Source organism: Pristis pectinata, chromosome 15 (genome assembly GCF_009764475.1).
Source record: "Pristis pectinata isolate sPriPec2 chromosome 15, sPriPec2.1.pri, whole genome shotgun sequence".
Lineage (NCBI taxonomy): Eukaryota > Metazoa > Chordata > Chondrichthyes > Rhinopristiformes > Pristidae > Pristis > Pristis pectinata.
In genome coordinates this window covers 24,186,808-24,199,181 of record NC_067419.1, presented here as the reverse complement: position 1 = coordinate 24,199,181, position 12,374 = coordinate 24,186,808, and the positions used below count along the sequence as shown (strand labels likewise).

The 12,374-nt window shown below is 38.7% G+C and overlaps 1 protein-coding gene across 1 annotated transcript in view; it reads left to right on the top strand.

Moving 5' to 3' along the window:
• LOC127578547 (potassium voltage-gated channel subfamily KQT member 1-like) overlaps positions 1–12,374 on the top strand; it is a 300,567-nt gene that overhangs the window by 55,354 nt on the left and 232,839 nt on the right. Inside the window, exons 5-7 of the mRNA XM_052030696.1 lie at positions 2,367–2,493; positions 2,787–2,865; positions 5,100–5,196. Coding sequence (XP_051886656.1) covers positions 2,367–2,493; positions 2,787–2,865; positions 5,100–5,196 — 303 coding nt within the window. The remainder of the gene's footprint in view (positions 1–2,366; positions 2,494–2,786; positions 2,866–5,099; positions 5,197–12,374) is intronic.

Sequence of the window (12,374 nt, the reverse complement as noted above, 5' to 3'; positions counted from 1 at the left end):
TTCTCTCCATGAAAGCTGTCTGATCTACAGGGTATTTCCAGTATTTCCCCTCAGCCCTTCCACTTTCTGAAATATTCTGCACTCCTCCTATTCAGGCCATTTGATTTTACAACGGTTCTGTCTCACACGCTCTCTCGCACCCCAACACATTTAGTTCCGGTAGTATGGGGGGGGGGGGGAATAGAGTAGTAAAAGAAAGATATTCAAATGTGCCAATTTTAGGTAACCCTCCCCTCCAGTGTTTCCCCTCCACCCTCCCACCCCTAACATCTGTTTTCTGGTTCCATCTGCCATCTGCCATCCACCTCTCCCCAAATGGTTCTTATTATCACCTTTATTTATCAGATTCCAGCACTGCTTCCATTTGTCTTCCTGCTTATTACCCTCCAGCAGCTCTCCAACCTTCACACCCCCCCCCCCCCCATCTTCCCATGGAGTAAGATGCCATCTCTGCCTCCCATTTTTCCTCTGCCACTGTCTTTGAACCACACCAACCCCTGTCCCAGCACAACCTGCCCGTCATCTTACACCCCTCTTCAGTCCACCAATCACCACAGACTCCTGTCTCACCACGCCCTTTCTCCTCTTTATAGCAGCGATCTCCCCTCTCCACTCTCACTCCTGATGCAGGGTTTCGGCCCGAAATGTCAATAGTTCCTTTCCCACCACAGATGCTGCTCAACCTTCTGAGTTCCTCCAGCAGATTGTTTGTTGCATTAAAAAGTACCATGTGTATAAAGGAGGGTAAGAGCTAACACTATTTTACAAATGCACCAGATTTTCATTTATGTTTATGAAGCCTTGTGGGATATGGTTAGAGATTCCAACTGGTGGTGGGGAAAACCCATTAAAGTGCTGAAGCTGCACATTTTGATCAACTGTTCTTGGGAATTGGGGGAGGCTTTCAGAAGGTTTTGGTTTTTGTTTGATGTGAACTATGAGGAAATTAAACATTGAGCTAAATCTATGTCCAGGTGAGCAGAACAGTAAGTACCACCCTAAGGGTGAATTGGAATGTTCAGTTGTAATTTAGTGATTGTAATTAATTTTATTTGTAAAGACATCAATATCAAGTAAAAATGCATCAGAAAAGTTTACCCAATGCTTGATCCAGCGGACAACAAATCAAATCAAAGGAACGTGGATCTGTTAAAACTTTTTTCATGGCATTATGGGGAAAAATGACTTTGTACCAATGGATTAAAAAAATGAACTATTGTTCCTGTACTGCCACTTTTATGGGACTAGATTATTTTTCAGTTTTGCAGTTACACTTCCATGTTTGACTTGCTTCATATTACAGTCTAAAATCCACTTGTTTCTACATTTTACAATTTGTAGATAAGTGCAACTAAGAGTTGGTGTTTGGAATGGAGATTTCTTAATTTGTATGTCAATCACTTGAATATATCCTATAAAAATGAGCTAGCACAGATTTACATAGATGTACCCTAAGAACTAATAATTCTAATAAATATAAGGTTGAAAATTAGATTTAGATTCTTTAATGATAATGCCATTAACTTTAAAAGTAGTCAGGAACACTGAAGCTAATCTTTACCCCTATATACACATCCAGTGGAAGGAAGGGTGGTAGTGCAACAAGAATGTAACAGTCCTTGAAGGACAAGAAGAATGGAACAGTTAAAGGCTAAAATAACCACTGAATGTATCTGAAAAGCATAATCACATACATGGATTTGAAGGAAAGCAAAGACTGAAGAAAATGAATTTAAACAATATGAAAGGAAAATAGAAGATTGAACATAAGTAGAATGAAAAAGCTTATTTAATTTCACTGAAGCTTTAAAAATTCTTATAATAGAATGAATTATGCAAAACTATGCTCTATACAGATTGGAATGTGCAACTAAATAACGATTGCCTCTTAGAATTACGTTTGGGGATGGTATTTAATCACAAAAAACTAAGAGCAGCACAGTGGTGGAGCTAGCAGAGTTGCTGCCTCACAGCTCCAGCGACCGTGATCCTTACCTCCCAAGCTGTCCCTGTGACTGTGTGGGTTTCCCTGGGTGTTCCCGTTTTCGACCACATTCCAGGTGCAGTGCGCAGGTGGATTGTAGAATGAGGGGAGAACAAAATGGGCCTAATGGAGGATAAGGGTAAATGGATACTTGATGGTTGGCCTAGACTTGGTGGCTAAAAGGCCTGCTTCTGTGCTGTTTACTTCATGACTCTAAAACTCCTCCACTGCCAATTTGGACTTAAATTTGAACTTGCTATCTTTGTTAAAATGTCCTGAAAATATTGTAAACATTTGTCCATTACTGTAATAATCATCAATTTCTATGTTTTTATGCACAAACATCAATCCACTCTCAGCAGTTCCTTCTTTCTCTGTTTAGGAAATTGTATTAGTGGTATTTTTTGGTGCTGAATATATAGTACGGCTATGGTCTGCAGGCTGCAGGAGTAAATATGTCGGTGTTAAAGGAAGAATTCGGTTTGCCAGAAAACCTATTTCAATTATAGGTGAGAATTTTATGGAGTTTCTCTTGAATGTTCTGCTGTAACATTTGTTTAAATCATAGACAGCTCTAGTATCTTGAGGTAACAATCAAACAGAATTGCTTGTAGATCTGAATGAACACCTGAGTGTTTTAATGGCGTTAAATATGCTATTTGAAAATTGTTTCAGCTGTAGTTTTTGAATGTTTACTACCAGTGCAATGACCTCTATGGACATTGCCTTGAAAAAGATTAAAATAATGTCTTTATCATCTTGCATTTGAAATTAACTCGCATGCCTGATTTTTGACTTGCAGATCTGATTGTAGTGATTGCATCCATCATAGTGCTCAGTGTTGGATCAAATGGCCAAGTGTTTGCCACATCTGCTATCAGGTATTGCTGTACAGTTATACAATTTAAATTGAACTAAGACAACAGACACAAATTACATCTATCCATTGGACCATTTAGGTTGTAGGTGTCAGAAAATCCAGAGCAGAGTTCTAGTTGGTGCAGTTGTAAAACTTGCAATAGACTATGATTTCATAATGAGTTTGGTTAACAATATAAAAACTTGGGTGTACTTTATTGCAGCATAGTTTTGAATTTGATGTATCAGTAAATTTTTTGGGGTTTATTTGAAAACTTTATGCTCTGTTTCAGTGATAAAGGGTCTGAAGCATGGTTTTGCAAGTTAATAATTTTTTAACCTGCATTAAATGCACTCCTCAAAGGTCAAGTCTCCATGCTCTACTGAATGACTTCTTCAGAATGCAACATTTTGATCGTTTATGATTTTTTTTGCAATAGGTCAAAATTTTGATGTTTAATTTAGAGCTTGACTTTCTCAGTTTACTTCTTACATTATATGTGTGTTTTTTCTGTGCAGCACCAATTATAACAGGATGGGTGAAGATTGCTGAACAGTACTCAAAAGAATACAAGCCTATAATTTTTCTTTTAATTCATTTCTTTGTCCAATTCTGCTGCAGAATTTCATTTGGTCTCTAAAAGTATGTAGTTTCATCATCAAACAACAACAGGGAGAGAGAAAAGCCAATGCATGTACACATCATAGAGTCACATGGAACTGGGCACTACAGCCTGACTTGGCCATGCTGACCGCAAAGCCTATCTATGTTAATCTCATATCCCTCTATTCCACTATTCCTTTCCTACCCATGTACCTGTCCAAATGCTTTTTACATGCTGTGATTGTACCTGCCTCTACCACCTTCTCTGGCCACTCTGGCAATGTGGAAGAACATGCTCCTCAGATTTACCCTTAAATATTTCTCCTTTTGCCTTAAACTGTTTTCTAGTTTTATATTCCCCTGCTCTTGGAAAAAGACTGCGACTATCTATGCCCATCATAATTTTATAAATTTCTATAAGGTTACCCCTCAGCCTTCTGTGATCCAGTGAGAACATTCCCAGCCTATGCAATATCTTCTTGTAACTAAAGCCCCCCATTTTCAGGGAACTATAAACTTGCAATCCAAGTTACCTCTATGCATCAATGCTTCAAAGGTCTCTTCTGTTTACTGTATATGCCTGGCCAGTATTACACAACCCAAAATGCATTACATCACACTTGTCTAGATTAAATTCCATCTATGTGTTGGAAAGATAACGGAGAGTCAACTAGCATTAATTTTTTTAAATTAAATTTTAATTCTATTTTCCCTTAAATGGTAGAAAAAGGTTTCAAGCAGTAATATTTTAAGGTTTATCCCCTGCTGTATTTGGAGAAAGAAATGTTTAAAGCAAATTTCAAAAATATAGTTTGATTGGCATAAGGACTGGAAGTCAACAGATCCCAAAGGTTAAGAATTTAATGCCATTAAGATTTTTTATAAAATCTAAGAGTTCTTTATTTTAGACTTAGAAAAATAATTTTCCTCCAGCAATACCAGATTTATTGATAGAAAATTCTAACTTTGACGGGAATAACATTAGAATGCAAGATGGGCTTGAGAAGGGAGCATTTTAATGAATTTTTCCCAATACATTTAATTTTAATAAATGGTATTTTAGCCATATGAAGATGACTTAGACCGACAGCTGGTAAAAATCTTAGTTGGATGAACAGTTCTTGGCTGCTTCATTATCTGTCAGAGCTATTGTTTTGGCTTTAAGAGGAAATCAATAAAAAAGTAATCACAACTATCCTAATGATATCTATCCTAATCATAACTATTCTAATGACAGCCATGTATTCAAAAGACTTTAGACAATTTAAGTGTGGGAGCTCTAATCTACTTTAGCATTTGGTTTCAATTCTTCTCAAATGCACCTGGATGTATTAAGAATTAGAAAAAACAAATGTAAAATTGAGGCAAGGAAGGAATTACAATGCAAATGAAGGAAAACTTTGTGACCAAAGTAAATAGCATGTTTTCTAAAGCCAGATGCTCTACATACACTAATGAAATGTAAATTGGATGATCCTTCAAATGAAGGACATAAATGAAAGTAAAATCGTAAGAATAATTGTTACTCACAAGTGAAAATAATTTTAAGATAAGGTCTCTTTATTAGTCACATGTACATCGAAACACAGTGAAATATATCTTTAGTTTTTTAAGCTTTTTTTAGTGTAATTACTTCTGTTTTGTTTTTTCCAGGGGTATTCGCTTCCTTCAGATCTTACGGATGTTGCATGTAGACCGGCAAGGTGGTACTTGGAGACTTTTGGGATCTGTTGTATTCATTCATCGCCAGGTATGCCACTGTTTTCAGCAAGTAGCAGGAGGCAAAAGGGGGAAATATCTTAAAATATTCAGTCCTGACTGTGAGTGGTAAGGTATTATAAGCTGAACGTATCATGTGGTTCCAAAAGGAACTGTCAGTATTTAGCTGCTCCTAGCTAAGTAAGTCCTAGACTCTAAGAGCTGAGTGATAAATGCCAGTTGATCCATAAGTTTGCTCCTTTGCTGTACTGCACAGAAGAGTCCAACTGTAGGGCCCTGATTTGCTGAGATTTACCAGCATTACGCTGGGGGAATCTGTCTGTCTGAAACTGTAAGTCAAACCTGGTGAAGTAGAGGAATTCCAATTTATTGGAATGAGGTTTCCCAATCTGGCGATTAGGGAAAAGAGAACAATAAAGTTCTTTTTTTACCTATTTTATTTTTTAATACTGTCTCTTAGTTTGTATTTTACTTTCAGCATGTTAATCTTTTAATTATTTACAACAATATTTATAGTCTCTAAACATTACTAAATATCAGAGACATTTAGAAACTTTCAGCTTTGGCAGAAGAAAAGCCCTTCTGGGTCAGGTTTGCCTACTACCAATGACTGCCAGGGTGTCCAGGGTGGGGCCTCATCTGTACCACTTTAGGCCTTGTTATGCCTCTCCAGACATGTACTGCGTTCAGAGATTGGGCTCAATTGGCACTCTGCATCTGTCCAATTAAGTGTGAGTAGGCAAGGAATAGCCTCCAGGCAGCAGACTGCATCAATTTAATTCAGACCAGATCATTGTTGCCAGGTTCACCTTGTGGGATGGAGAGTTGAGGACAAAGCAAGCCCAAAAGTATCATACTGTTATTAACTTGTCTTGTGGGGCAAGAGGAAGACTTGCAAGAAAATATTTTTTTTCTTTTGACTGGACTTCTCCCAGTCAAGACAATCTCCCTACAGATTACCCGAGTACTGGGGCTTTTCTTCATTAATCAGCAGCAACCTTCTGCTGATTAGCTTTGCCCTACTGTTTCTGATACTGCAGTTGATACTGCAAGCAAGAAACAAGCCAGAATCTTACAGAAGAAACAAGGATTTAAGATCTCTCAATTCTTAGGAGTTTCTTAAGAGTGCTGAGAACAGAATAGTTTTAAATAAAAATAGAAAACTCTGGAAATTCTCAGTAGGCAGGCTACTTCTGTGAAGATAGAAGTGGAGTTAACATTTCAGGCCAATGACCCTGCATCAGAACTGGAAAAGTGAGGAAACAAGTGTGTTTTAAGTTGTTGGGGTGAATGGGGTGGGGGGAAGAGGGGAAGAGGAGGGAAGGGTGCAGGGTCTATGATAGAATGGTGGCCAATGGCCAAGACTATTCCTGTGACACAAATGCTATTGATGCCCTCTAAGAGAGAGCGATGAATGCTTGTTAATCGCAGCTGGAGGTGTTATAAGTAGAGGAAAAAAATACAATAGTAACTAGAAATCAGAAATAAAAAATGCTGAGAATAATAATCAGATCAGGTAGCATCTGCAAAAAGAGGAAAAACTGAGTTAATGTTAATAGTTGCTGCTTCAACTGCTATGTAGTTCTAGCAGTTTACTTCCAGTTTAATGTATTGCATTTGCTGCTCACAATGTGGTCTCCGTACCTCCATTCAATCCACAAGGGCTTTCTCTCCATCAACATGCAGCTAGTATGCAAGCACAAAAAGAGTTACATGCAGGTCATGTAAGGTTCCCAGCCATTGTCATAACACCTTTATCCTGTGTCAGTCCTCTTTTCCTTTTTTTTTTAACTACTTGAGGTCGACTTATTTCTCAGCCCAGAATCGAGGAATAACACCTTGTAACATTACCAATGACACTCATAAGATGCACATCTAATGAGGCTTAGGAATGGTACAACCAAACCCATCTTGCAACTAGATATATTATGTGCAAGATATCACCAGATCTAGAAGTGTCTTCGATGTGCATTAGTCATGGCTACAATTCTGGAGATGATGCATAAACTCAAATTAGAGCTATGGGAGTCACAAGCAAGGGAATGAAGAATCTTTTTAGATGATGAGAGGGAGAAGAAAGTTGATTAGCAATGGGAATGGTAATCCAGAGATCCATAAACCAATGTACTTCAATTAATCTATTGGATCACATCTGAAATCTAGCAGCTAAACTTATTCTCTCCCTCACTTACCCCAATATAAACTAATGATGCAAACAACATTGCTTTGCACGGCATAAATCACTCAATGGCAATTCATGTCTGTTCCATATGAGATGGAAAGCCATTTACCAGTCACATAACGAAAATATGCTTGAATACAAAATAGGGCCAATGAGTACTATTTATGTGAATCAAAATGACAGAAATTGATCACCCTAACATTTTGAAAGCCCTGTTTGTGAATGTTTTTGTACAAATACAAATCTTTATTCTTCTTCCTACAACCTCCATGGTGTTCAGCCAGGGCATCATGAGTTACAACTAGGCATCAGACTGAGCTTGACCTCGAGGAGCAACATGCCCAGAAATATGAAGCGTAGCAGAGGAATGCATCACCACTCATTCAGTATTTGATGGCAAAAGCTCTAGACCTTCTGTGCTTGCCACTGATTTGTGCTGCCTTTGACTACAACCCTATGTCCACCGAGGCACTAGGCATCCCTCCTCCTCAGTAATTGACAGCTATTCAGAGACATTCCCCACACTCTCACATACACTCACCAGGACCCTGACAATTATCAAGTAGTTTGCATTTATGTCTTGCAGGTCAAGATTGCAAGAAGTAGGTGCCTGCTGCTTCAGGCAGAAAGGTGCCCTCTCAGACTCAGAGTCTGATTGGTCTGCAAGAGAACAGCCTGCTCCCTATGGGCATTGGGGTGACAGCCCCAAAGCCCAGGATCTGCACTGGAGGCACACAATTTCCTTGGTATGCAAATATTCTAAGCACCTTCCACATCACTTCCTCCCTTATTGAAATTACTTCACTGTTTAAAAGATTCTACTTTCCACAAGAGACCATGTACACAGCACTGCCATTATTTATGACCTTGTCATTGCAGAATTGTCAGGAAGAAGACCACCAGCATCACTGGAAGTACAAGCCTTTGAGGATAAGCTAAAGATGAAGCTGCTGAGATTTTGGTTGATTTGATAGCAGAAAGGCATACTACATTATTGCTTCTGTCCCTGTAAAGCACCAGTTCAGATACTGGCACTGAAACTAGAATATGATTTAGAGGAGCACGTTTTAAAGGAGATGTCTGACGTGAGTGGGATGCAGTTAGGCAAGAGGCTAAAGACTAGTGTGCCTGCTTGCTGGAGGGTGACTTCACACATTGCACTGCTCAGAGGTTTTAGATGAGGAACATGAGAGAGAAGCATTCAGAAGGTTGTGCAGGATCAGGGGAGCATCACTTCAACTCTGGAGAGGATATGCAATTTTGTGTCATCTGGTGTTGACACTGAGGCACTAGAGGGCAGATGAATTAGCATTTTGTTTCCCTGAAGATGCAGGGTGAGGCCATCAGAGCTTTGCTAACTTTTAATGATGAGCAGATTGTTTTTCAATGAGAGCAGAGTGATGTTCCACAGGACAACACTGTTGCATCATGGAGCAAACCACTGTTTTTATGGTCATCTAAGTGCATTATCCGACGTGACAATGATTGGTATGTAGCAGAGTCAGTTGTTCACCAGCTGCCACATGTCCATCAAACTAGTCCAATGTCACTTATCATTGAAAAATAGAGTTTCATCTTCTGTTGAACTATCTAAATCTTGTGTATCAGCCGGTATTAACTCTACCAAAAAGAATGGGGGTACAACTAGGCAACAAAGCTATTGAGTGAATTGTAAACAAAGAATTAAGTCCCTGTACCTCACGCTCTTGTAAACACTTGGCTCCAAGTACAAATGGCACATGCCAACAGGTTGAGTGGTATACAGCAGATTTAATATTTGCATGGAAATAATCAGGACTCTACTCAACTATTGGGTATGTCAGGACTAGGATCCAGAATGTGCTCCATAAGATTTGGCAACATCAGCACCAGAAGCCATGTCTTGTGCAGAATATTGGGAGCAAGACTTCCATTTAGTGGCACTGATTTTTTAATAATGTTCTTGATGAAATAACTTCTAGAATTCCTTGGAAGTGAATAATCACTCTTCATGAAACAAAAAAACCTGTTAAATTGAACAATTTATTTTTGCAAGTGTACCCCAATTTCTGTTCATCAGCTTTTCTTACAAACTTGACATCAAAATTAATGCTTTTGTTACCCATTCTAAGTTAGTAACTGTTGGGGCACACTTTTGATGTTGCAGCATTCATTTCATTTTGGGTGATTTGTGAGCAAAGAGACCTAGTAGTGTCCATCACATCACCAGGTGAAGTCTATGATGTCTGATAGTTTTACGCACTGTCCCATGTGGTACTAAGCAAGCATGAATCTCCTTAACTTCTGAGATTGGACTGGATCAGCCATTTCCAGACTGGTATCTATAGGCTTTAGTTACAGAGAAACTAGTAGATGTGCCATTAAGAGTAATTGGGAATTACATTTGTGCATAATTTGTAAGCTGGTGCAGATGAGATTCATTTGAAATCTTTTCTCATCTGTCTTCAGTTATAGTGTCATCTTCATGAAATACGAAGAATATTTCTTAGTCTTATCATTACAAATAGCTACAAGAGACTAATGACCTGCTATCTTGGCATTTGATGATTAGGTAAATATGTTAAAAGTCCCATATGATTATGCCAGCATTTAAGTTGACAAGATTGATTATTTCTATTTGTTTAACCCTAAAAAGTTATAAGACAAAATTGCTGGTGTGTTTGAACTTGGAAAATGTTGATTACTCACAGCTGTTATTTCAGAAATATCAACATTGGCTTTAAAGTTCAGTTGATTTTAAGTGAAGAATGTAAGGGTCAAGTTATTCTTACCATAATTGAAAAACCTTTAGAAGCATAATAGTGTATGCATTAACTCTTATGCTTCAGAAGTTAAAGTTTTATCTCTTAAAGTAAAAGTTTGCAATGCATTAGTATTCTAGAATCGGGATTAATTTTAATGATTTGAATTTTAAGAGTTTGTGTAAAGTATGCAACTTAAATGCACAGGGTAAAACCTTTTTAAGAGTATAAAGAGATTGAACTTATGCTACAGCAACACAAATCCCTGGTTATGTCACATGGTGTACTGTGAGCAGTTTCTGGGCGACGCAGCTACATTGTTCATGGAGGGAGTGTGGTGTAACCTGCATCATGCTGTTGAAGGTGTGCTAGGCTCATTTGAAAGGAGCATATCCTAGTCTGTACCATTGACTAATCGGTGTAAGAACAAATGCGTCATTCAGTGGTCTCCAGCACCCCACCCATTTTTTGTGGTGGACTCAGTCTCTTTGCAATTGAAATGATTCTACTTTGAAAACCTGCCAGTGCCTTGCACATGCTCTTCCAACCTATAGTGCAAACTCTTTAGTGTATTCCTTGCTCCACATTTGTTCTTGCTCAATTATACCAAAACAATTTACCGTTCTTATCCCACTGAAATGTATGTGGCTGTGTTGATGCATGATTTTGTCGATTCCTCTCATGATGCACGCTGAGAAAGATTCAACAGAAATTTCATTATTTGAAACATCTACCAACCGCTGCTTAACACATGAAAGCCCTGTTGGAAATAAAAGATGTGAATTAATCTGGCAAAATATAAATATGTTCTATGTTAAATTATTGAGAATTGTATGTAATTTATTGTTGAAGTCAAATAAACGTGATCGTGTCCTGTATGATGTGTGGTTGGCTTGTATTTCAGTATATTAATACACCTTTGTCCCCATTTGCAAATGCTAGTCTTATCAAAACTCCATCAATCTTCAGCACTTGTCATATGTGAGCTTTTTTGGTCGATCCTTTCTTACTTTCTCTCTCACTGGTGTTTCATTCTTTCTTATCTTGCAAGTGTGAAAGGAATATATATGACTGAGTGGAATGGTGTGTATAGGATGGGAGTATATATGATGAGAGTGGCCACGAAGACAGGTGTGGTCTTGCATAAGGACTGAGGGGTTGTGGTGGATGAATGGATGGGAATGTGAGCAAGTGGATTGTAAGAATAGGGCTGGTGCATGGAATTCTATAAGAAGGTGGAATGATTTGCACAGCAGGAGATAGGCTGATGTGCTGTTCTGCTCATCTTTACTAACAAGCTTATGTCATTAAACCACTTTCTACACTGAATTCAGAAGTGTGTCACCTCCTCTGTTACCTCCAACCCTGACTTCTTGGCCTCAACTGCAGACTTGCCTCTCCTGTTGGCAGAGAAGACTCTCACTCTCTAATTCCTAACAACCCCAAGCAACTCATACGGGGAAGCTTCACTTAAACAAGGCACAGCCTTTGCCTGTGCATTCTCCATTCTGTCATTTGCTTCTCTTTTTCTCCCCACTCCAAACCCCTTCAAATTGTATGTTTGGTGGACCTCGTTAACTTATGGATTTCAGATTTTTACAAGTTATCTTTATTAGTCACATGTACATCGAAACACACAGTGAAATGCATTTTTTTTGCGTAGAGTGTTCTGAGGGCAGCCTGCAAGTGCCGTCATGCTTCTGGCACCAACGTAGCATGCCCACAACTTCCTAACCCGTACGTCTTTGGAATGTGGGAGGAAACCTGAGCACCCAGAGGAAACCCATGCGGACGTGGGGAGAACGTACAAACTCCTTACAGACAGCGGCCAGAATTGAACCCGGATCGCTGGCGCTGTAATAACTTTGCGCTAACTGCGACACTACCGTGCCTGCCCTAGTGTGTCCACATTACAGTTTACTGACTTCACAGTTACTGTTAATCATGCTGAATACCAAAAGATTGTGTCCAATTTCAGGGCAAAGAAATTTGAAAGTCATCTCTTATAATTTTGAGTCATGAACCAAATACTTTATGTCATTATAATTATTAGAAATTTCAAGTGTATACCAAAACCAAGCACATGGTTCAGAGCCTTTACAACCATGAGAGTGGGGAAAGTTAGCCTTAATTCAAGCACTGGATGTGAAAATATAGTTCAATAGAATAGATTTTTGTATAGATATCCATGCTTTCATTCCTCTATTTGCACCCTCAAAAAAAAAGTGCTTGGCTTAGAAGTTCTATCATGAAGCACAATATCTATGCATGCTGCATGATAAACTT